Source organism: Accipiter gentilis, chromosome 2, assembly GCF_929443795.1.
Source record: "Accipiter gentilis chromosome 2, bAccGen1.1, whole genome shotgun sequence".
Taxonomy (NCBI): domain Eukaryota; kingdom Metazoa; phylum Chordata; class Aves; order Accipitriformes; family Accipitridae; genus Astur; species Astur gentilis.
In genome coordinates, this window is record NC_064881.1 from 37,411,640 (window position 1) to 37,438,847 (window position 27,208).

Sequence of the window (27,208 nt, forward strand, 5' to 3'; positions counted from 1 at the left end):
CTCAGCAAGGTGAACAGGACTGGATTGGTGACAGGAAAAGAGTCTGGTGACAGCCAAGTGACCATCAGAATAATGCAACTGAAGGGTTAGGTCTGAGGTCAAACCAGGGAGTCCCATGAGCCTGTTGAGATCAGCAGAGAACAGGGCTGGAGACCAGCTCTCTTGTGGCATTGCTGGGGCAGGGACCGACAGCGCCAGGCTGAGCTGAAATGGGACGCTGGGCAATGGGCAGGGCTGGAAGAAAGCTGGTCAGGATTGCCCTGAAAAATGAGTATGCTGACCCTAGGCATCTGCACCACATATATTATTAAATGGTTCTCTTCTATATATTGTAAAAGCTGACATTTCTGCAATGGAAGGAGAACTGCACAAGCAGTTACATTCAGTGTCTCCCAGTCAGTATGTAGAGTTCATGCCTTTGACTTCATGTGTGACAATGAAATTATGAGGTGTGTGTAAGGCAAGCAAACTTCACCTTATATTAAATCACTATGTGTTACAGGCAAATGTGTACACAGTCAGTAAAAATGCTGAACACTCCATCAGACCAAATTACATTATTAGCTTAAAAATAGTTTCATTTGCCTTCAAATTTTATCTTAAATTTAAAAAGTATATCTAATTCTACAGTTGATAAATACATCTAATTGAAATATACCAGTGTCCCAACCTCTAGGATTCCAATATATGTTCCATTTAGAGACTCAGACCACCTATGGATCAGATTATCTTGCGTATGTACGGACATTTAAAAATACCCACATTAATTTAAGTTTTTAATGTAACATTGAAAATGCAACCTTATATTTTATTAGCAGTGTTATGTAGCTCCATGAACCTTATAATAAAGCAAGGGCATTATAGCGTATACTAATCTTATCTAGGGAAACTGACCCACCTTATATCTATTAAACAATAATAATTTATCACAGAAAGTGAACTGAATGCAAATGATATTATAAGCAGACATATTCCTGTATTAAAATTAAGCAAATTTTGTTAGGAAGGCAGTTACATAGTGAAAATAAGAGCTAAGCTTTTGTTTAAAATAAAAACTAACAAACTATAAATCAGAGATTATATCATTATTGATTAAATCATATATTTTTTAAAAAATTGTTACAAGCAACTGAATTTTTTTTTCACTTCAGGTGAAGAGATCTTAAAATATAGGCAATGAATGAAGCAAAGATTATACTTCTGTATCTATTAGTATAAACAAGTCCAACAAAATATGCATAGCACTGTGTTTTAGGATTATATTTCTGTATCTATTAGTATAAACAAGTCCAACAAAATATGTGTAGCACTGTGTTTTAGAGGTTGTGATGTATGCAAGTATTTAATTTCTATAAATAGGAAGATCAATTGCTTAGAGAATCTTCCCCAGCCTAGGTGTCACTGTGGATAGAAGAAACATAAGCACTGCAACAGAGAGGTAAATCTTCTCAAATGGTTTTAAATAGCATAGATGAAGATCTGAAAAAAGATCAACAACTTCATTCTAATCTAATATTGTATCAGCAAACATCACTGAGCACTAAAATTATTTTATATAGTTCATCTGTCTGAAGTAGGACGTCAATAGCTATATTTTGAAGAAAACCTTCTATATGAAACCAGATGAAAATAATAATAAAAAAAAAAAAAATTCAAAACCCCCAGACTTCTTGACTGCTTAAGAACCTTGAGTGACAAGTTGAACAAGAGATTTAAATATCGAAGAACAGAAACCTGTAATATAGTAAAGTAAGGTTCAGTGAAACGGAAAGATTTTCTTATTTTCTTCTTCCCTCCTATTTCTTTCTCCTAGGTATTACTGAGGCCAATCATGATACCAATTGGACTGGAATTCAAAAATGTAGAGATGAATTTTGTTGGTGTATTGCTAGCACTGAAGCTCACTGCTTTAAACAGTTTCTCAAATTGGACAAATACATGCTTTAAAAAGAACAAATAAAAGGGCAGGAGTGATCTTGTCAAGCATAAAATATCTTTGGGATACTGCAGTTCCACCAGTGCCAAATGAGGACTATCTGAAAGTATGAACAGTGTAAACTACTCCCATTCCAACCCTAATAAGTTCCTTAAATGAGTCTTCATTGTTACAGAAGTTATATAGCAGTGCTTGCATCACTGATGTTTATAGCATTTTTTTTCTGTGTTTTTCTTCTGTCCTTATAACAGTTATAAGAAAAATTCATTCCTGCGGACAGGTTTATAATAAAAGCCCATGCCTCACTGGACTCCTTTATTAAGGACTAGGTTTTACAGGAGCTTTGTGCTATGCATTTGCAAAAATCTGAACTTCATTTGGTGACAACTTAAAAGACATCACAGCAAGTTCTCCTGAATCAGAAAGAAATATCATACATACCTCCACACTTAGGAATAGGTCCACTCCACATTACTTTTCCATCCATTAGCATGCAAGTAATTGTTTCAGTTCCTTGTGTTTTAATAAATCCTTCCTCACATATAACAGAAATTGAGCTCCCCAGTTGAAAGTTGTCACCAAAACGCCGAGCATTGATTGGCACTCCAGGATCAGGGCACTCATTATGTCCAAATGCTTTTCAAAAGAAAAAAAAAAAGATGGGGAGGGGAAATAGTGTGATAAATCTTGCAAGTAAGATGACATTTTTAGGATTTTATTCTGCTAGTAAGAACAAACTATTTATATTAGGAAACAGTAAGAAACAAATGCTTCACCAACAGCAGAAAATGTATACTAGAACAAAAAATGGCTTACAATATGATAAAGTTATATCAGCAAGAATCTTAGTTTGAACAGCTAGGCGCTGGCTGATTTCAGTGATGGCTAAGTTCTCTTTTCCAATAGCCCATCCTATCCAATGTTACAATGGGCCAGAAGCATCCATCAGAAAGGCAAGCATCTACTATGTAACAATTTCAGTCATTTTTTTTGTTTTCACTTGACCATCACAACCATTCGAGCCATACTGACCTCTGTGTGCCTGATATTGCCATAGTCTATTTTGTTTCCTGTACTGAGAGCCGGTGAACAAAAGGGATGATGTCAGTGAAAGAAAGAAACACTGAAACTTTAACCACATCATTATATTTAAGGTCAAAGAAATTCTTAGCATGTACAAATCCTTCCAAAGTTTCAACTTTATCTAGGGGCAAATTAAAAAATTTTAATTTCCCTGCATATATCTAAACACTATAACAAAGATCGTCCATTTCTTCTACTACAGAATACACCTTACACTGGGAGAGCAAACAAACTCATCTACCTACCAAAAGTGAGCAAAGTCATATTTATAGCAATATCATTAAAACCCATGCATGAATTAGTTATTATATTTTGATATTTTATTTATTAAAAATACTGCAAATAAATCTTAACTTTTAAAAAATGTTGATTTTTTCAGTGAGAACAAATATCACAAGCACAATATCCACCTTCCTGACATGTGATCACTGCAAATTATAACTTCATATATATGCCTACATATGGAGACATCAGAAAGGACTGCGTCCTAAAAAGATAATAAGCACAATTTTTTTCTTCTGGTTTACTAATGTGTCTGCTAGACAAAAAATATGCAAGTTCCCCCATGAAATTTAAAAGAAAGCAGTATTTCATTAACTTAGCAGAATGATTTCTCAGATGTTGCATTTTTGAAATATTAAGAATCATAATAACAGACAAGAGAAAGCATTCATTTATTGACATTTTGAATTAGGAAATGCTACATATATTGGGAATGAAAATAGTGCTTTCATTGAATAGTTGTCTACCATTTGAGGATGGCATTAAAAAATAATGCAATCCCATACTTTTCATAGGGGCTACAAAAACTTTTTCAATATTTTGCGCACAGTCGTCACTTTTAGTGAGGGGATTGATTGCCTGTTTTTCTTGCTAGTTTCAGACAACGGAGATAGATTTTCAGTATTGTTATCTGTAAATGTAGATAAACATTGACTCCAGGTATAGCTTGCTTGTGTATGACACCAGTTTATCAAGGCTTCAAAATTGGTTGATTGCTCTGTATTTCAGCTCAGGAACTGAGAGCTGTGGCTGCTACTGCTGCTTCTATGGAAGCAATTGTACGGTATAGGATGGCTACGGGAGGCAAGAGAATGAAAGACAACCCTTCCCAACAACAGCAGTCACTCTCTTAGCCTAGCCTGGCTGCAGTTACATTACTTGATGCATAAAATTCAGTCTGCCTATACTTCTGAAAAGCTTCATGGTGGAGCTGTAATATTATATACAAGCCTTAAACCATAAAGAAAAAGAACACGGGTATATCCTTAATATTTTACCCATCATCAATAAATCAAGAAACCATGGAAAATTTCTTCATGCAATATTACACATAAAGAGGAGATCCAGATTTCCTGACATTTATACTCATCAGCTGTCATGACTGTACTGGTATTTTAAGTAGTATCTGGAAAAAAGCCAGGCAGCATAATCACAGCACAGGGTGACGGTGAAGTACTTTCAGTTCTGATATTACCTCAGAAGGATGTTAAAACCTGTATTTTGTATCAAAAAATGTGATGGGGAGGAACTGCAGAGATCTCAAGAGATAGGAAGGCAGGAATTAAGTTAACCATAACTCATCTGGTCTGCTCTGAAAGGTCCTTAGAAATAGGGCCAGAAAGGAGTGGACCACTGGTGCGATTAATTGTTTTGGTAGATTGCCCTACAAAGAGTTTTACTTTATAAGTCTAGCAATGGCTTAGGAGTAACTGTAACCCTTTCAGAGGAAAATACCAAAGAAGAAACAGAAGTTAAGAGAATATAAAGAATATCAAATAATAAATAATTAAAAAAACAGTTTTGAAAGGTTGTTAAAAGTTATGCAAACAACTAGTAGGTTATTCAGTATCATCACATGTAAACTCATACTTCTGTGTAGTACATAACAGCTTGAAGAATTCCATCTTGGGAAGTACTGACTGAAAAAACCTAGCGGGAGGAACTGCCAGCAAAAATGTGCCATGATGGACATACTCTATCATAGCAATAAAACAGACTAAAGCAGTCTTTGGACATAAAAGCAGCATCTGGTATTGTCAATGTCTTGGCCTACTGAGCTGAAATCACTTGAGTAATTAGGCTGATGGCAGGGCCCACAGTTTGACCTTTGGCATGTTGCTATGTAGTTCATAGGGCTGTAACTTTTGCTAGATAAAGCACAGTTATACAGTTGTAATGAAAACAGCAACAAAAAATCTGCGTAAGTGGTAGAAACAGCAACTCTAAACTTATAAAAATATATTTGCCTACACCCTGATCAGTGAGCAACAGCTCAAAGCAGTCCACCAACTAGCAAAAATCAAACAATCTGGAAGATGCTCTCCACCTCAAAAGAATCATCCACCTCAGCCCAAAGGGCGGTTGGCATGACTGTGGCTTCTGGAATGCCTGCCCAGGGAGGACCTCCAGGGACTCCTGGGACCAAACTCTCATGGCTGGAGCTGACACACTTCCTCCCAACCACTGACAACCCCTGCTTCTACCAATGAAGAAAGGGGAGATAGATATAATCACTCCCAACTTTGTAGTCGTCTTTGCATTAACAACTTTGTCACAGGCAATAAATATCCTTTCTCCTTCACGTATGTCCAGTTGTTGCATATAATTAATGTGTGCATTTTGTCTGTCCTGACCTAAACTAGGAAATCCAGACTGAAGCAGAGAGACTTCATTGCTTGTAATTTATGTGACCATATTCAGATACTGTGTCTAGTTCTGATCTCCATAACTGAACAAAGATGTAGATGAAGCGGGAAGCATTCATAAAGGAGTCACAAATGAGGTAAGAGGCTCCGACTGAGGACTTCAATGTATACAGCTTATTAGAGGGAAGATTAAGGTATGACTGCTTTTATAAATACCTTCACAAAGACCAGAAATCTCATTAAGGGCTCCTGTGTTTGGGATATAAACTGGAAGCAAGGAGCCAGGTGTAAGTATGCAGTTCTATAGCAACTTAAACCAATCTCATTTCAGGTTGCCATGTTCCTGCATTCTGCTGTACCCAGTAAAGCACTCTCCTGCCTCATTCCCCCTTTTGCATCAACAGTAGCGCATGGCCAGTGTTACGGAAGCTCACACAATCAAATCCAACAGGTGTTAAAGCTTAGATTTATTCTTCAGTAAAAAGTTAGTTAGAACTCCAGTAACATTTGTAAACCACAGGCTCAATGAAGTAAGGGGAATTAGTACTACACAGCCGACTTAAGAACTCTTAAGATTTAAAATGATGGCTCAAAATGCACATATCACTCACCTAAAAGATAAGGGCTCTCAACCTGAAGGAGTTCGCTCGGGCGGTGCCCCAACCCGAGGGGGAGTCCCCAACTGCAGACCCGCTGCTCTGAGGAGGACTGATTCAAAATGGCCTCCAGCGGGACCCTGTTTATACCCGTCGAATCTGATCTGTGGTCATTTTAATCCCTATTGGCCAAGAAGGTCAACAGTTCTGTGTACCTGGCACATCTTGATTGGGCAGTTCAATTTTCAACCTGCAGCCTCTAAGGTTTGGGGTCTTTTTTCCTCTCCTCCCTGCCTGGAGAAGTTTTGTTTCCTTTTGGGGCAGGGTGTACCTGCCACAGCCAGATATAAGTAAACCAATACATGGATCTGACCAAGCTTAAAATCACAGCCTTTTGACTTCCTATTCTTTTGGTTACTGGCACATTCTCTGCATCATCCATTTTCAAGTCACACATTTCTGTGGGCTTGTCCTAAAATTTAACTCATTAGAAATCTTCATCAGACTTACTGAAGTAACTCAAAAAGAGAAGACATTTGAAATCTAACTTTTGTTTACTTCCTACTTAAGTTGAATTTATGTTTAGTTTTATTGAATGAGAATAATTATCTGAGACCACGTATGTTGCCATAATAAAGATCAATATGAGATAAAAATAGTTTCTGGGAAATACTAATTAAAAATCAGATTATATACTAGTAACTCAGTTTTATTCTTCTCCATCTTATAAGTAACAAACATTAATGAAGTTCTTTACATTAGTAGCCTACGTTCCTTGTAGAAAAGATTGATCATGTTGTACCTTTTCTGTGATATACTGTTTCTACTCTTGAAAGGGGCAAAAAGAGACTGATAGCCTTGAAAAATATAAGCAGGAGTGTTAGCAGAAAATGGATATTTTTAATTAACTTTGGGTTTATGAATGCCAAGACAGAGTGAAAATTATATTAATCCCTTTTTTATCCTCTCTCTCTCTTGGTCTTAAACTATTTATTATGGAAAAATTACTTCTGTAATTTATTAGATTGCAGCTGTCTTTACTGAATAAAGTTATTCAGTAATATGGCGTTATTTTTGCTTTTGTAAGTAGATTTTAACTAGACTTTAACAAACACACACACCTCCATTCTAGGCTAAACACACACATAAAAAGAAATGAAAATATAAATGTGTTAAACTGCTCAAATATGGAAAACACTTCTTTAAAGTACTTCTTTTCGGAGTGAGCAGGGTTCATTATACAACTAGTGACAGTTAATATTGCATTGTTACTTTTTTTATAAAAATTAAAATTGTACCATTTGGTACTATCAGTGCATACTTTAAGTGACTGTTATTTGAGAGATATCATAATCGGACTACCACATGCCCAAGGAACTCTGTAAATTTTTTAAAGGGCCAGAATTTATTCTGATTAGTATAATTACATGGCACAGAAATATTAAACCTGAAGTCTTGGCAGTGTTTGATGAATTGTTCCAAATTTTTTTCCAAATACAAACTAAATATAAGGATTATCCCATGCTAATCAACTGCATCTTTAATTTTTACTGTAAATCCTATTTTAACTGACCTACGTTTAGTTCTAGTTCTGCAAAATGGGATGACCTAAGAACACCCATTTATACACAGGCCTAATTTTTACCCAAGAAGACTGCCTTAGACTCTTCAATAATTTTCTTGTTTGTTTTTTTCTCATTACTAGATTTAGGCTTGACACCATAGAGAACACCACAGCGAAACCTTAAAGGAGTAAGCAGAACTCTTATAAATGTTAAAAGGACATGAAACAGAAGAAAACATAGAGCAAATTTACAATTTCTGTTAAGAAAAATTGATTCAATATCTCATTTTCACTATAACTGATTTTATATTTCAATAGTACTGAATAACCCCAGACCTGCCAATATTTAGTTACAGTACTAAGATACCTAGGTACAGCTCAAAGTTTAGCTTGCAATGATCACCGGTAGCTATAAAAACCAATAAGAAGACAGCATATTTTCTTCATGCTTACATTCTACATTTGTGAGAAATGACCTGGGGATGAAGCAGCTAAAATAGAGGGCTGGGAGCTGAAATATAAGACAATATCAAGAAAAAGATGTTTACACAGTAATCTGCTGTCAGCTTATCTCTTTTGTATCCAGACAGCAATGTTCAAGGTAAGTCTTAAGAAATACTTCTCTGAAAGACTGACAACCTAAACCAAAACAAAACGAGAGAGAGATAAAAAAAAAGATGGAGAGGTGAACTATGATGCAAGAAAAGTAGACAGCCACAGGGGAATTTAGTCCTTGCAATACTGTGAAAATAATATTAACAATCCTTGGAGGAAAACGTGGAGTCTGGGTCTCTCAGTTACCAAGCCCACTTAATCTCATTTCCTTTTATGTTTAGTGGAACTTTTTTGTTTTACTCAGAGGAAAACAGCTTCAACAATAAAGACTATATTTTTCATAAAGCCAAGCATGTAATACAAACTTCTGGGAAGGGGAGATGTAGTTATACAGCTCTCCTTCAAATCATGCAGTTGATGATTCACTTACATTCCAGGTAAGCCTCTGAATTACCATACTCCTAGGTGTTAAGGAGAAAGACAGGAATGGGACCAGTTACTCATTGCATCTGACTTTTGGGATATCAAAACATCCATCGTCTTTTGCCTATTTTGTCTGCCAGTTGGCATGGAAAACTACTCTGCTACCTCTACCATCAGAAAGAAAAAAAAAAGAAAAAGAAATCCAAATGTGTGAGGTGAAGCAGCTCTGGGTGGAGGGTATGATGGTCTCGCCAACAGCCACTCTGTTCTCTCTACCATCTTCTACACATAGCAGCAAGCCTGATACTTCAGGCATTTCCTCTCCTTCCGATTTCTGTCCAAGTCACCAAAAAGAACAACTTGGCTAAACCCAGTCCTTCTCTCTTCACTGCTGGGGTGGCAAAATTCAATTTTGCATATGCTCCCAGGAAAGCCTCACACTATATTTTGCAGTGTTATTCATGCTGTGGGCTTACATATTGCATCATCATGTCTGCCCTAGCTGGGAATATATCCTGCCTGGACTTTGGTGTAGAATAAATGCCAAATTATTTGATAGCAGTACAATGTAGGCAATTCTTCATATGTCCTTCAGAAGAAATGTAATGATTTTGCCAGCAAAAAGTAATGTGAGTAAGTGCTAATGGCATTTAGTGCTGGAGAAGATATTTAATGTCACCTTCAATTATTATGCTGTCAGTAAATGTAGTGCCAAGTAGTAAATGTGGAGCTATTTACGTTTTTGGTTAGTTTCAACCTTTTCATCTCCCTCAGGACAGAAGCAAGTGAAATACACAGAACTCCATTTTAATGAGAAACTCTCTGTTTCTGTGTAATAGATAAACTCAATACAAAAGGTGACAGAAGATGCTGGTTTGCCTTCCAAAAGCTACAAATAGGTAGGTACAATCCAGAGCACTCAAGACAGAAGCTCGACTACTATTTACTGCAGTTGCTCTGAATGGCAGTCTAGAAATTTCTCTCCCCATGGCTGTTACAGCTGTAAGTTAAAAATGTATTAATCAGGATATAATTTATAGGAACCTACCTCCAGCCTATATACAAGCATACCAAAACAGAGTAACTAATGATAGTATGATAGTATTCTTTTTAACATTGTAATGGTGTAGCCAGGCATAACACACAAGCATTTTACATAAGCATGTGAGCAATTTGATCACCAAAAAGGCAAAGATAGACAGGTGTAGTTGCACATAGAAGGCATCCAAGTAGGAAAAAATTGATAAACAAAAGACAAGATAAGCACAAGGGACTGTAAATAGGCCAGACATCCTCCTGAATACACAAGGATGACTGGCAAGACAAAAAAGAACAAGGTAAGTAGCACCAAGAGAACAGGAGTCCTCCTTTTCTGGGAGTGGGAAAAATAGCTTAGAATCATCAGTCACAAAGAAGGCAAAACAGAGAAAAAGAAGACAAGCCTATTGCAGTGTCTTGGTTTCAGCTGGGATAGAGTTAACTGTCTTCCTAGTAGCTGGTACAGTGCTATGTTTTGAGTTCAGTATGTGAAGAATGTTGATAACACACTGACGTTTTCAGTTGTTGCTAAATAGTGTTTAGATTAAGTCAAGGACTTTTTAGCTTCTCAAGACCAGCCAGTGAGAAAACTGGAGGGGCACAAGTTGGCACAGGACAGAGCCAGGGCAGGTGACCCAAACTGGCCAACAGGGTATTCCATACCATGTGACATCACACCTAGTATATAAACTGGGGGGAGTGGGGGCGGGGGGAATCACCGCTTGGGGACTAACTGGGCGTCGATCGGTGGGTGGTGAGCAATTGCATTGTGCATCATTTGTATATTCCAATCTTTTTATTATTACTGCTGTCATTTTATTAGTGTTATCATTATCATTATTAGTTTCTTCTTTTCTGTTCTATTAAACCGTTCTTATCTCAACCCATGAGTTTTACTTCTTTTCGTGATTTTCTCCCCCATCCCACTGCGTGGAGGGGGAGTGAGTGGCTGTGTGGTGCTTAGTTGCTGGCTGGGGTTAAACAACATGCAGTTTGACTTCTCTTTTCAAAGAGATCCTACCACTTCCCACGTTAACTGTGGTGACTAGGAGCTAGCATGGACTGCAGCTCCAGGATATTATATACATTCACAGCTAAACCAGCATATGAGTGTACAAGAGCAACAGTTTTGTATATGTAATGCTGGTGATTAACATTATGTAGGATTTAACCAGCAGCACAAAGTGTGCTGTTAACAAATTTAGTAAAGTTCCGTTTTACAGTTTGAAACTGGCCTGATTTGTCAGTCTTCTAAACACTCCCATCACAACGATTTCTAATGCTGTAAATGATAAATATACACATATTTTTAGCCCTAACACTGTATTTGAAAGACAATCTAAACACCTAGATTAGGTATCTGTAGGTATATAGGATATGTTTGAAGGTGTATTACCATGTCATTTTTACATACTTATACATATCTCCTACACTGTATGTTGAAAACAAAACACACACATACATGAAAAAGTAATATTACTTACTGTTGTAAGTGATGTTAAATCCACGTCCTGACATTGAATGGTCAGCTTGAAATTCCAGACGTAAAATATGACCATTACTGGTAAGATGGGAAGGAACTTCAGCACCTGTAAATGTTCCTATTATGGGGGAATCTGGAGAGTCACCATCTTTAACTGCAAGGAAGTCAAACTGAGATTCCAAATCAAAGTCATTAAAAGAGAGATGGATTCGGCTCCCAGGGTCTGAAATTATTGTCCAGATACAGTTTAAATTATTCCCATATCCCTCTGGATAATCAGGTGAAAGAACTGTACCCATTGGTGCAGTGAAATTGGAAAGGCAAGGAACTGCCAAAGAAAGAGAGAAAGAAATTAGATAATAGAATAAAATGTTTCAATAAGGATTTATTTTATTACTATTTTTTTGTAAGGGGTCCTTAAACTTGTTGATTACCTCAACTGAATAATTCAGTATTTGTTATGATCTGTGAAGGCAGAAAGAAAGTTCTTTTTTTTTTTTTTTTTTTTTTTTTTTTTTTTTATGTTCTTATTCCCTTCCCCTCAATAAAACTACCTTCCAAGCAGAGACCCCAGGTAACAAAGAACATCCTGTTGCACTGGAAGCCCACAGCAGTCCTTACAATTTACCCATGTTCAACAATCCTTAATCACTTGGCACCACTTATTTTCTCCTTTAGGGAACTGTTTAGATGAGCAGACCTCTCACTGAGCCCATTAAAGAGGCAGAAAGTCAATAGCACGCTTATCATTTGTTGTTCACACAGAAGCACAAGAAATTAACTAGCCTCAAAGAGACAACAGAGTTGTTTTGTTGTTATCAGGATAATATTTTATATTCAACCATTTCAGTTAAGCCATATTAAATTGAGTTGCAGGGATGAAAGCAACTGATTGCACTCTGAATAGATTTGATCTGTGCTATTTTAGTGGAAATGCTACAAAAGGTGTTGCCACAAGTACTTATCACAACATGGTTTTCACTTACACTGTATAACGTAACTGCAAGAGAGCTATAAATGTCTATGATCATTTAAGTGCTAAAAGATATTCATATATAATACATGGGGAAAAATGTAAATAATTTAAACCCTTGATTACAATTCAACAATTTCTCATCTAAGGAAATATATTAACTTATAAGAGTAGCTATAAAAAGTGTATCACACATAAAAAATCTACAGAATCCTACAAAAAAAGCCAGTAAAAACCATTATGTCAAATCACATAAAGACAACTGCTTTAATAGTTGCTAGTAAAAGAAAAAAATATTTTAGCCATTCTAGAACCTGTCTTGAGCATAATCATTAGGCAAAGACACCACTGAACAAAGGTAAATTCATCCTATCAGCAGAATTAATTGCATTGTGCTAACTCTGCTATCAATCACACAAATTATTACATATAAGGAAAAACGTATCATAATGTTATATATGAAAATTAATAATAATAAAAGATTTGGTACATACAAATACAGATAGGTATGTTTGCAGACCACTGGTTGTTTTCTTGGCAAATGATAGATTTCTCTCCAATTAATTCAAATCCAAATTGACACTCAAACCTTAAAACATCACGGTTAGAAAATCCATCTCCTTCTCTGATACCATACAATGGTGTTCCAGGATCCCCACAGCTTTCCTTTTCAATTTCTGTTGAAATAAATAAGGAATTTATTTCTAGAAGAATAAAACAAACTCCCCGTGGGTATATGCTCACGTCTAGAAAATAACTGTACATTATTATAAGCAAATGAAAATAATCTGCATAACATTTGCTGAAACACACCACTGAGTCTGGTTCTACACTCCAGCTTAAGGAGGAAATTCTATGTAAAAATCTTAGAAAAATCAGATCTTCTTGTTTTAATAGAAACTTGACATTGAAAGTATATGAGGAAAATTTTTCCTACTTCATTTTATTTTGTAAAATTTTAGACAATAATAGTAGTAAGTAAAATATCACTTTTAGTACATGAGCGCTTAAAACTAGCAACAGAGTCCAGCATCCCACTGTGTGAACACTGTCCATTTTCCAATACAGCTTTAATTGATGAACTAATGACATGGCAAAAAAAGGTAGTAGTGACACAAAAAGAATTGCCCGAAGTCAACAGGAGACTATACATATACATGTTCATATACACCCACATTATGTACACACATGCAAAAAAAACTTTTGTATACTCAAATAACATTTTAGCTCAGTAGACTTAACTGCAAGGCATCTGAATGATTCTCTCATTTCTATAATTGTTACAGCTATGATATTCTTTCAAATTACATACTGTCCTGAACTGGCAGTTACAAGCATGGAGGGATCATCTAAAAAGCATTTCTCACCCATATGCATTTCACAAGCTCATTCGGCAATTCAAGCTGGAATCATAGAATGGTTTGGGTTGGAGGGGACCTTAAAGATCATCTAGTTCCAACTCCCCTGCCAAGGGCAGGGACACTTTCCAGTAGACCAGGTTGCTCAAAGCCCCATCCAACCTGGCCTTGAACACTTCCAGGGATGGGGCAGCCACAACCTCTATGGGCAACCTGTTCCAGCACCTCACCACCCTCACAGTGAAAAACTTCTTCCTTACATCTAATCTCAATCTACCCTCTGTCAGTTCAAACCCATTACCCCTCATCCTATCACTATAATCCATGTTAAAGAGTTCCTCCTCACCGTTCCTCTAGGCCCCCTTTAGGTACTGGAAGGCTGCTATAAGGTTTCCCTGGAGCCTTCTCTTCTTGAGGCTAAACAACCCCAACTGTCTCAGCCTATCCTCATAGGAGAGGTGTTCTAGCCCCCTGATCATCTTCACGGCCCTCCTCTGGACGCACTCAAGCAGGTCTATGTCATTCTTATGCTGGGTGTCCCAGAGCCAAACACAGTACTCCATTTGGGGTCTCACAGAAGCCAAATAGAGGGGGAGAATTACCTCCCTCGACCTGCTGGCCATGCTTCATTTGATGCAGCCCAGGATGCTTTCTGGGCTGTGAGAGCACATTGCCAGCTCATACTCAGTTTTTCATCCACCAATACCCCCAAGTCCTTCTCCACAGGGCTGCTCTCAATCCACTCATCACCCAGCCTGTATTTGTGCTTGGGATTGCCCCAACTCAGTTGCAGGACCATGCACTTGGCCTTGTTGAACCTTACGAGGTTCACAAGGGTACACTTCTCTAGCTTGTCAAGGTCCCTCTGGGCGGCATGCCTTCCCTTCAGCGTGTCGACCACACCACACAGCTTGGCGTCATCCACAACGTTGCTGAGGGTGCACTCAATCCCACTGTCCACATCCCTGACAAAGATGACACTGGTCCCAATACAGACCTCTGAGGGACACCACTCATCACAGGTCTCCACTCGGTCACTGAGCTGCTGATGACAACTCTTTTGAGTGCAACCATCCAGCCAATTCCTTATCCACCAAGTGGTCCACCTGTCAAATCCATGTCTCTCCATCAAGGATGTCATGTGGGACAGTGTCAAATGCTTTGCACAAGTCCAGGTAGACGACATCTGTCGGTCTTGCCTTACCCACCAACGCTGTAACCCTGTTGTAGAAGGCCACCAAATTCTTCGGGCACGATTTGCCCTTAGTGAAGCCATGTTGGGCATCACCAATCACCTCCTTATTTTCCGTGTGCCTTAGCATAGTTTCTAGGACGATCCACTCCATCATCTTGTTGGTTTCAGAGGTGAGACTGGCCTGTACTTCCCTATGTCTTCCTTTTTTCCTTTTTTAAAAATGGGGGTTATGTTTCCCCTCTTCCAGTCAGCGGGAGCTTCACCAGTCTGCCACAAGTTTTCAAATATGATGGATGGTGGCTTAGCAACTTCATCTGCCAGTTCCCTCAGGACCCTTGGATGCATCTCATAAGGTCCCACGGACTTGTGCACATTCAGGTTCCTTAGAGAGTCTTGAACCTGCCTGATCTTGTACAGTGAGCAGTACTTTATTCTCCCAGTACTTGCCTTTGGATTCTGTGAGTTGGGCAGTGTGGCTAGAGCACTGGCTGGTGAGGACCGAGGCAAAAACACTGTTGAATACCTCAGCCTTCTCCATGTTGGTTGCAGCCAGATCTCCCATTTTGCTCATCACGGTGGATACAATTTCTTTCATCTTCTTTTGTTGTCTTACGTAGCTGAAAAAACGCTTCTTGTTATTTTTCACATTCCTAGTCAAGAACAGCTCTAGCTGTGCAGGCTTTCCTGATCCCTTCCCTGAGGTCCCCCTCAGGACGTCTGTAGGACAGGCTCCCGCTCAAAGCAGGCTGAGCTCTGAGGTCAGACCAGGTTGCTCAGGACTTTATCCAGCTGCCTGCTGAAAACCTACCAGGATGGAGACTGTTCTGGGCAACCTGTTCCACCACTTGACTATCTGCATAGGACAAAGTTTTTCCTTATATCCAGTCTGAACATCTCTTGTTCTAACTTATGCCCATTGTTTCCCCATCGTCCCATCATGTACCAGTGTAAAGAGCCTGCCTCTGTCTTCTCAAGATTCTCATCATAGCTACTGGCAGGCTGATATTAGACCCTACTTCTACAGGCTGAACAAACCCAGCTCCCTCAGGCTCTCCTCACAGGGCAAGTGCTCCAGCCCCTGATAGCCTTGGCAGCCCTCCACTGAACTCACTAGAGGTAATCAGACTCTCATAACTGGATAGACTATTCTAGATGGAGTCTAAGAAGGGCCAAGTGAAGGAGAATAATCACTTCCATCAATATGTGCTCCTGTTAATCCAGCCCAGAATGCTTTTGATGTTCTCTGCTGCCAAGACATGCTGCTGGTTTACACTCAGCTTGCTGTCTGCCAGGGCACTATGGCCTTTTCTGGAGACTTACTCCCCAGCCTTTATTGTGTGTGGGAGTTATTAATTTCCAGGTGCAGGACTTAGAAATTGCCCTTGTTGAATTTCATATAGCTCCTATAGGCCCATTTGTCTGGCCTGTATAGGTCCTTCTGTATAGCAGCACTGTTCTTGAGCATATTCTACTGTTTCTCCCAATTTGATGTCATCTGCAAACCTGATGAGAGTACACTTCATATCCTCTTCACAGTCAATGACAAAATGGAATATCCCAGAGCAGACTCCCACTGTACTCTTCTTGCTCCTGGCCTCCAGTGCAGTATGATCCATTAACCACTACCCTCTATTCTATCCACCCCTATAGGGGTGCTTTTTTCACTTGGCTGGTTTGGGTTTTTGGTAGTTTTGTGGGTTTTTTTTTTCTTTTTTTCACCCATTCAGTTACCTCCTACAGTATTCTTGCATCCAAGTGAGGACATTATATTCACGTATCCAACCCTGGATAAGTGGACAGAGTGAAAATCCTTGACAAGTTTCAAGTAGGCAACACCCACTGCTTTCCCCTTGTCCAGCGAACTAGTGATTCATTATAAAAGAGCAATCAGCTTGGTCACGTGTGATTTATCCTTGATAAATTCATGCTAGCTGTTCCCAGTCACTTTCTTCATGTGCCAGGAAATGGCTTTCAAGAGGAAGTCATCCGTGATTTCCCCAGGAACTGAAATAAAGGCCAGCCTGAAGTTGCACAGGTCAAGCTTTTAGCTTTTGTTGAAGATCATGCAACTTTTTTCCAGTCTTTGGGGATCCCTCCTAAGCTCGACAAACTGTCAAAGATGATAGAAAGTGGCCTTGAAAGGAGATTCACCAGCTCTCTCAGTACCCTTGGAAGTCTGCTATGTCTTAGAAACTTGTAAAAATGTTTTGCTCAAGATACAAAACTTAGGAATGCATTCATCATCTACAAATGCAGGAAATATGGTATATAGGTTATGGGAATTCTGTACAAAAGATTTTTTTCCTTCTCTATCCCAATTATCACAAAATTCTTTCATGAGAGGTCCCAACTATAAAAAGGGACAGAAATCTTAAAATAAAATCATCACATGTAATAATAATAGCAAAAAATATCATTGAACCATAGTTTGAAAATTTCTCTTTAAAGGTCTTGCTGCCACTTTTTAATGTTTCCACATTTGGTAGTTTGACTATGAGAAAAAAAGCAAGTGTTTTGATTTTAAGTCAAAGAATTTTTGTAGGGTCATATTGTCAGCAGCATACAACTCATTTCTCAAAGCTTTCAGCTATTAATGCTCTGAAAAAAATTGAAATGTGACAAAAAGCAAATAAAAAACATTCAATTTCAACAAGGAAATGAAAAAGAGTTGAGGATTATTTAAAAAAAAAAAAGACTTTGCAGAGATCTGAAAGGCTTTATTATTCTGTTTGATTAAAGAAAAACACAAAACCAAGAAAACAAAACCATCTAACAAAAAATCATAACAAACATCAACATTTCTTATTGTTTTATTTGTATTTGTTCAAATGGTTCTAGGAAAATAAGAATATAATTCATAATTTAAAGAAAGATAAAAACCATGTTAAAACTCTCCCCAGAACACAGACCTTCAATGAAAGTTAAAGCTGTTCTGAAGAAACAAAGATGTCCCAAAGACACAAACTCACTCCTCCTATCTTCAGTGTTGATGAGACTATTAATGTCAAACCTATAGAACTACTCAAGTTTTTAACTGCTGAAGAAATACAAAGTTTTCCTAGGCTGTCCTGGTAAACTAATAATATTCTAAATGCCTAAGTCACTTCACATTTCCTTTGGGGAAACAAACATATTCTATAAGCCAGTTCTCCAGCAAGTGATTACATCAAGTAACTTAATGTAGTCTTCTCATAGAATACATGCTAGGCAGTAAATATATTCTTACTTCCTTATTCTCTTTTGAGGCTACTATTCTGATGTAGCTGTTGGGCCAATGGCTTTCTCTAATTATTATTTTACCCTAAATAGCAAGAGTTTCCATGTTTTTTGTCAAATTTAAAAAGATATATACCTGAACAAAGCTTGATACAGTGAGCTTGCTCATCTTGTCTTTTATCAGACATCCCTGTGAGGAAGATTTAAAGAAACTAATTCTGCATTCAAAAAGTTCTTAGGCAGAGTATAATTATTTACAGGAGTTAGTTGGAAAAAAAAAAAAAAATTACTATTCTCCTTTATGCTATGTGATTACTGTATTTGGGATATTACATCCATAGTCTTATACTTCGTTTGCTTTCATAGACAGAATTAAGTTGAACAAGATGTTATCTGAATGACAGTTTTAAATTAAATAAACCATCCCTAAACCCCATTCATAAGCATTTACATTTATAGCAAATCTTTCCTTTATTACTTTAATTTTTCCTGCAAGCCTTGTTTATACCACTTTTATACTCTCTGTAAATTAGCATCAGTTAATTTCTGAATTTGAAACAGAATATTTTTGTTGTTACTTAGTTCTCCTTAGGAGAAGAATTTTATTTTATTTGGATTGAAGTGCAAATAGCTTTTAGATTTGTTCAGAGAATGTCAATAAACTTCCTTTGAAACAGACAATACAAAAAATACTGCTTACCAGGCTTTTGTCAGATAATCACATTTTAAATAACACAGTTTTAGGAATGATCGGTATTTCATCTTTGTTTGAAATCACTAAGGGGGCAAATGATATTCATATTCACATTTTTTTAGTGCTAGCTCTATAACCCTTGTTTCAGTTTCCCTGCACTACATATTTGTTTTAACAGCACCTTAGAACTTGGGTTCCAGGCCTGACAAAGTCTCATTTCTTGATAATCTTGCACTAGTCCCCCATTGTAAATAATGCATTTATGATAAATAGAAATTATTTTATGGTTGTTTAAGATTAGCAGAAGAAACAGTAAGTTTTCAAACAGCTCAATTAGTAATGCCGTAATTAAAACTTTAAAAAAAATAGATAAAATTGGAAACTTTAGTATGAGTCACCAAATAGTGAAGAGAAATAAAAGGTATTATGGGCTACCCTCCTGGAACATAGTTTGAATTCCTACCAACAAAGCTGCATGTAAGAATCCATTGCTTTGTTTTAGTTTGACTAAAAATATCCCTTAACTATAACACATTCCTTCACATAATGCACATGTATAACAAAGTTGCAATGCACAGCAGAAGTTGTTATAGCGTGAACTTTAGTGGAAACACTATTTTTACAGATTATTGCATAGTATAAGCATTTGGAAGAAGTTTATTATATATAATGACTACCTTTGAAAAGTCAAAAGTAGTCTTATTTCTTAAGTACATTTTTGTATTTTGTTTTACATTTTGGTTACTTTGTATTTTTACATTTTGATTTATGCTCTCTTTTATAATTTATTCTGCTTTTTGAGATTTGCAGTTCATATTGGCTACAATAAGAGATGGCTAGGATGGATTTTTCTTTTCCTGTGGTTACTACCACTGACATACAAATCTGTGATCCAAAAGATGAGTATTGCTATTTGTGCCTAAGAAAAAGAAGCACTTATTCTAAAATTATTTCTGTTAGATAGTCCTTTTTTTTCTTTGTAGTCTTATAAAAAACCAGAAGCACCTCTAAGCATAAATACAGTTTGTTAAATGTGTTAATAATGGCTCAGGCATGATCTTTTGAGGTTTAAGGCTTTAGAGAGGAAAGAAAATATCCATTTTTGTTTTCAGAAATTACTTCACATAGAAGAACATTAACAGTATAAGGAGGCATGATTTCTAGTGATGTTAGAGATAAAACTTTTTTTAAAGACTAACTCCTTTTGAGACTGTTTAGGATATTCATTATTTTGGAAACTTGGTCATACAAAATTGATGTCTGTGGTCACAGTGCACTGAACGGAGCTTATAATTGCCTATATATTTTCTCACAAGCAATATCTAGAACACATCAAATTAAGCGAAAAATAAAAGAAAAATAGAAAGAAAATTAAGGTAAGCCTCTAATTTTGTTTTAAATTATCCTTTTTTTTATTTTTGTGTATCTCACTGAAGGGTTATGTAGATTTCCAATCAGTGATGCACTGAAGGGAGAGCCCAAAACTACATTATAGGGATACCAAGATCGGAATGTTCTTTTTCTCTTATCCTCTGTCTTTGTGAAGGACAGGCACATTCTGGAGGTGACTAAATGGGCCTTGGGGAAAAGAAATGGTCACTTACTACACAAATTCATTTTGACAGAGTGGCACTGGAGTTAGGGCTTGAAGAGGTAATTTGTCTATCTCTTCTCTCCTGTAACTCAAGGGAAAATAAAAGATAAGCATGTGATTCTTATAAGGGAAAACAATTCTGAAAGAAAAGAGATCACTGGTGCACAGTGGAAAAGTACAATACTGAAGACTTGCCATCATTTCAGCAGAGATTCAAAATCTATACTACTTCAGGGAAATGCCAGGCAAAGACCAATCACTCTTTAACAGCATTTTAGAATAATGCCCATTTTTTGTTTCACTGACCACATCAATATATAAATACGACAGACAAGTACATCTGTTTTGTCGTTAGTAGAATTGCATTTGAATTCATTACATGCTATTTGTTGCAACAAAGCATACTGGATTGACTAAATACTAGTATGTGAAAAGAAACAGAGTTTCAGTATGTAATTAAAAAAAAAAATGAAGCTGGCTGTTTGATATATGAATTTGCTATGTAAAAAAGCTACAAACATTCACCAGCATATATTGACAAACTGACATTTTACAAGATAATGGGGAAAAAATCTATATAATCCCACTTCAAAACACAAGGGTATGTACAATTTATATATAGATTACTGAATACATATTACATATCTAATTTGGTTGTGAAATTACCATGCTAGTGTTCCCACTGCAGGACTTGCTTGTTCAAAGAGCTAGGAAAAGACAGCATTATGTATTTGTACAACTTCTACTCACAAAGCACAAGGAACCATTGATAGTATAAACATTTATCTTGAACATTAGAACTTAAATCATGAGGAGAAAAATCACTCAAAAAGCAACAAGCAGGAACAAAAAAATAACTTATTGTTCTGGTTTTGGCTGGGATAGAGTTAATTTTCTTCATAGTAGCTACTATGAGGCTATGTTTTTGATTTGTGCTGGAAATAACATTGATAATACAGGGATGTTTTAGTTTCTGCTGAGCAGTGCTTACACAGAGCCAAGGCCTTTTCTGCTTCTTGCCCCACCCCACCAGCGAGGAGGCCGGGGGGGCACAAGGAGTTGGGAGGGGACACAGCTGGGACAGCTGACCCCAACTGACCAAAGGGGTATTCCAGACCATAGGACGTCATGCTCAGCATATAAAGCTGGGGGAAGAAGAAGGAAGGGGGGGGGGGGGGGGGGGGGGGGGATGTTCACAGCGACGGCGTTTGTCTTCCCAAGTAACCGTTACGCGTAACGGAGCCCTGCTTTCCTGGAGATGGCTGAACACCTGCCGGCCGATGGGAAGTGGTGAACGAATTCCTTGCTTTGTTTGCGTGTGTGGCTTTTGCTTTACCTATTAATAAACTGTCTTTATCTCAATCCACAATTTTTCTCTTTTACTCTTCCAATTCTCTCCCCCATCCCACCAAGGGGAGTAAGCAAGCAGCTTCATGGTGCTTAGTTGCTGGCTGGGGTTAAGCCACAACACTTATGAATCAAGAACATATATTTCTTAGTGTCAATTAGGATGATACATAATACAAGCAATTGGTAAACTATGCCATATGTCTTCACAGTATGTATGTTCAAGAAAAAGAATCTTAAAGATACATAGCAGACAAACAGTTATGGACCAATTTCAGCAAGATCTTAGACTATGCTTACCAGCTTACATGGGAAGAGATTGGAGGTTTGGTCACATTTCTATGTAATAGGGTTTAGGTATTGCTATGATCAGGAAACAGAACAGAAAGCAATCTGAATGACCCAACAGATGATACCTTCTCCTAAATATTACTTTGTATATATCTTCAAATAAAGGAAATAATATTATCTATTAACTGTTACTATTAAGCATGAGTATTTTTATAAACAAAGGATGGACGTTCATTTCCAAAAGAACAAAAAGCCCAGTGTCATGTGATTTTCAGTTATATTTTAAAGGTTATCAATACCCTTGCTTCATTCTATCAGATTTTAATTACAGATTCTGTGTCTTGGGATTTCCCGATATATAAAAGAATTTGCACCTTAATCACTAGGCTCACTCAGAACAACTGATTGATTTATTTAACCTCAATTCTGACTATAATAGGTTTTATGGTTTTTTTGGTATTATTTTGTTTGTTTGCTTGTCTTCCTATAAGATAGGAAAGATAGACCTGCCCTTATGTGTGGTGTGGCTATTTTTCTAGCAAATAGCAAGTGTGAGAATAGGGAATGAACTGCATTGAATTCAAATACAAACATGCTGGAACGATGTTTGTATCAAAACCATGAGAAGGTACACTCCATAGGACCTGCAGCTGTGCATGACTGACCCAGGTGAGACCCTTCAGAGTCATCAGAGTGTGTTGCAGCACCTTCTTCATGCTCCTCAGTTGTCTTACAGAAGAAACAGGTATGCAAAAGCAGGAAAGGAGAGGAGGAGGAGGAGGATTTATGAATACAATCAGCTCTTGTCCTTGTATGAATTCACAAAATATTTAGTGTATAATGTGTTACACAGGACACCTGTCCAAGGGTATAGAGTCAGTCAGTGAAATTTGGAGGGGGGGTGGCATATAAAAGAAGCAGCTGTTCTTTTCCTGCTATGTAGGCATTGATAATTTCCACATCCTTGGTGAACTGTGCCAATTGTCAGGGTACTTCTCAATTCCTGATCGCACAAAGTGACAAGCCAGAATGTGAGCATTTCACAAAGAAAAAAAGCATAATTAATTGAGGGAGGATAATGGGGCTAAGGTGACTTATGGGAAAATCAGATGAGGTTCCTCTGAGAATGCAGTGGGAAAACAATGGCAGCCACCATCACTGAAAGTAGTTATTCTATATGTATCACAAGTGTTCAACATTTCTAGTATATGGAAAAACTAGCTACAGCCATTCTCCATGACAACAGAATTTCCAGAGAGACAGCAGTTATATCTGCATGATTTTTATTGTAAAATTTATCTAATATCTTTTACTATAAGCATAAAATATTTCATAATTATGTTCTATTATATATTGTATGTACTTACAGACTTTATGGATATACATACTTTCTTCTTTTCCTATTCAGTGCCATGTTCTGTCTTTTAGAGTTGAGTTATTTACTAGTCAGCCAGCAATAAAGTGACCCACCTAATGAATGAGCCCTGTGGGGCTTTAAATAATAACTGCACCTCCAATAAAATAAGTTACTTTCTTAATTTAGGTTTAGAAAATGAACTGTTCTATAGAACTCCATCCACACAAACAGTTTAATAGCACCATGGGACTTCTCATTCATATGAACATTCACAAAAGCTGGGGTTAAACTACATATATTTGGAAAAAAAGGAAGATAGTTATACATACGAACTGATATAACATAGCACTGGTTCAAAAAATAAATGAAAATGCTCTAATACCCTCAACTATAAGTTGTATCTTTCTTCTCTTTACGGAATTGTCTTTAGAATTTAATTCAGGATGATATTTTTTCCATAACCCTTTAAAACACATATTAAAATTTACAGACACGAGTCTTCAGTACTATATTCTTTAGTATTTCAGTACTTTAATTTCTGTCAAACTTAACCACATATTTATTCTTCACTTTGAGTTCAGATTAATTTAACATTAAATCTGAATTTTCTGGGTTCTGGGTTTGATGCTGGTAGTATTTTGATTCATTTCAGGCAATAGCATTGAATAAATAAGACATTAACCACTCCTTTATTGGTATGTGTTCAGTCACCAACATTTTAGCTTTTGGGTTTTTTTTCCCTAAAAACTTAAATAAACATATCAAAAATCTAAATATAAATACGTATTTTTTCTGCTCTGGGAGCATTACAGTGACTGAAGGAGAGCAAAAGTAGCTAGAAGCCAGTAACCATGTACCAATACTAGAGTATTGGTGCATAGCAAAGATATTAGAGAAATGGGTAGTCCCATTTTTCTTCCTCCAAACTCCTGCTTCTAGCATTTTGTAGATGTCTGTGGAAATACTCCTAAATACTAGTATCTTCTTAATTCCAGATTTGCTTGCAAAAAACAGCTGGCATTTTATCATTTGATAAAATTTCACTTAAAGTTGTGAGAATCAGCAGCAATGTTTGTCTTCCATCTATGTTGCGCTCAAGAGATTTCTGCTTCCTACACAACTTTATTCCCCAAGACCCTATCAATATGGTCTTCCTCCTTCAGCCTTATCACAGTAATACTTGTTTTGTTTCAGTATAATTTTGATGTGAAGAGTAGATGCATGTCAGGGGAGGCATGTTTTATCCTCCTGCTATGTTCTTCTGAAGCTACAGTGTGTATATACATCTTTATATTCCTGTTTGCCTGTTGAATCCTCTTTGCTCCCCAGCCACTACAGCTTTGAATCATCCACACCTTTCCTCTTCAGCTAATTTCCCTCTATCAAGAATCTAGAGAATAGGCAGAAAGGAGGTATGTTACATTTGCTCTCATTAACACAGCTACTTCAGCCTGGATGAACTGCATTTGGGCATAGTTAACCAATTCCTGGCAGCTTTTCCTGAATGTACTTGACTTTAGCTGGACTGAAGAGGGCTCACTGCATAACTTGACGAAAGATTCATGCAACTCTCAACATTTTTATTTTAAAGGTTGAAATAGAATTCCACATTCTGGAGTGCTGTATCACATAGTTACACCTCAAAAAAGAAAGTAGTTTTGTTAAAGAGAGAAAACATCTATCAATTTCAGCAGCTTTCCCTTAATATAACTTCTAATGGCAGACAACTACACTATTAGCTTTCTTTATAGAACTACAGAAACTAGGCACTAGCAAGAAAGGATAAATGGAAAAATAATACCAAGGAAACTTTTCTAAGTATGCGATCCTTTACACCAACAGTTCCAATGAGAATACACAGAATATCCCTTAGACCACCAGTTACTGCTTGGACTGTCAAAACAAAATAACAATGTTAATGGGTAGTCACCGTGTGAAGAAACATCTGAAATAGTTTTTAAGGTAGCATGAAGCCTAAAATCCATTTATTAGAAGCTAGATAAATTCTGTAATTTCTGTGTCTGAATCCTCTTTATTTAAGTGGATGGGGGTTTTCTCATTTTATAATAAGAATGGTTTTCTTCCACAGACTAAATCATTTGATTTCAGTGAGAAAAATATAAGCATGTTGTTAATCACCATGAAGAGACTGAAGCTGTAGAGAATGTGGTCCTTTAGTGTTTACAAAATATTCTAAGTTATGATAAAAACAGGCAATATACTATTTTACTAATATGAGCAGCAGCAGCAGGAAACTCATTTATTCCATTGCTGATTTGACTAATGCATTTCACTCTTATCTTTAGAAAATCCTCAGGAAAATAGAATGTTTTAATAGATTTAATAGCTTCATCTCCATCTGTCACTATGCTTTTGAAGATCATATAACTGAAAATTAAGTATTACAGGGGATTTTTTCTGCCACTATGGGAGTCAAGCAGACTTGTACATACACTGTTGACCCTTCTGTTCTGAATAGTGCTATCCTTCTTATATGGTAAATGTGTGCAGATAGAAGTCCAAACCCAAGACTATTTGAGCTATCATCGAGAATGCATCCTTGACACATCCAAAGTTTACCTGCTGAAAACTGTGAATTTATTTGCAGCTAGTATATCATCTGTGGAACCTTTCAAGTCTGTTGATGTTGCTCTTAGTGACAATATCTAGGGTGATAATGTTTTCAACCTGCACCAGCTCTGCAACTCTTCTTCAATGGCAATCAATAAATCTTGTCCTCCAATGCCTTGAATGATTCCATGATGGTTATACGTATCATATTCAGAATATACATGTGACTATACACCACCACCAAGTTTTAAGTTGGTGCTAACTGTTGTCATTAAAACTTTCCGATTCTGCTGAGCTAAACATCTAGTCAGGAGGAAGGACTATTAGTTCCAGCTTACTTTTGCCTTTGCTGAAGGTCACAAAACAGAGCAAAAAAGAGTCTGTAGAGAAACAGTTACCAGTTCCTATTAAAAAAAACTCAAAACCAAAAACCAAAAACCCAAACAAAACATGCTGGACTTGTGTGCTGATCCACTCGCACAGGAGTAATAACATGCATGGTAAAAATAAATACCTACACAGCAGTAAAAAAACCCAGCAGTTACGGGAAACAATGGAACACCCTGAACTTCTCAACCAGAATCAGACAACCTGAATTACACAGCAAGAGACTGACAATTATCTTTTACAGTGATATTTGTTCCTCAATATCAACTTTCATTTTAGATGCATCTGTCTATTGTCTGTTGACATTTTCGCAGAGCATAAGCACACTACTGCAAAGTATCTGTCTATTGGGAGGTCTATACCAGCAAAATCCTCCTGACTGTGACTTACGTTACTGACTCTAGCCGCTATAACACTAGGTTATGACAAATGATATTATAAATATGGTGTATTACTATTCTTACCCATGTCAAAATTCTTTATTAATCACATGCTCTTTATACAGGGTTTAACTCACATATCTCACTTCTCTAAGTGGTAAAACTCTTCCATTCTGCTGCTGTTTCAGAGAGGCCTCCTCTGTATTTCTACACAGAGCTTTGGCTTCAGATGGCTTTAGACTGTCTTATGTGGCTTGCTTGGAGCAGGTTTTCTGACAGGACCTGGGGCTCGTGGGGGACCCACCCTGAAGCAGTCCATTCCCGAAGGACTGCACCCCATGGAAAGGACCCATGCTGGAGCAGTTCTTGAACTGTAGACCATGGGAAGGACCCCACACTGCAGCAAGGGAAGAGCATGAGGAGGAAAGAGCAGCAGAGACAAAGTGTTATGAACTGACCACAGTCCCCATTCCCCACCCAACTGTCCCCATCCACCTGTGCCTCATTCCCCACTCTTGG

At 37.3% G+C, this 27,208-nt stretch overlaps 1 protein-coding gene across 3 annotated transcripts in view; it reads right to left on the reverse strand.

The window, feature by feature from the left end:
- The window catches only part of CSMD3 (CUB and Sushi multiple domains 3), a 767,893-nt gene that overhangs the window by 316,417 nt on the left and 424,268 nt on the right, over positions 1-27,208 (reverse strand). For all 3 annotated transcript variants that reach the window (XM_049824473.1, XM_049824463.1, XM_049824457.1), the window contains 3 exons: positions 12,794-12,976; positions 11,328-11,654; positions 2,378-2,572 (listed from right to left, as the gene is read on the reverse strand). In XM_049824473.1, the coding sequence (XP_049680430.1) occupies positions 2,378-2,572; positions 11,328-11,654; positions 12,794-12,976 (705 nt within the window). The remainder of the gene's footprint in view (positions 1-2,377; positions 2,573-11,327; positions 11,655-12,793; positions 12,977-27,208) is intronic.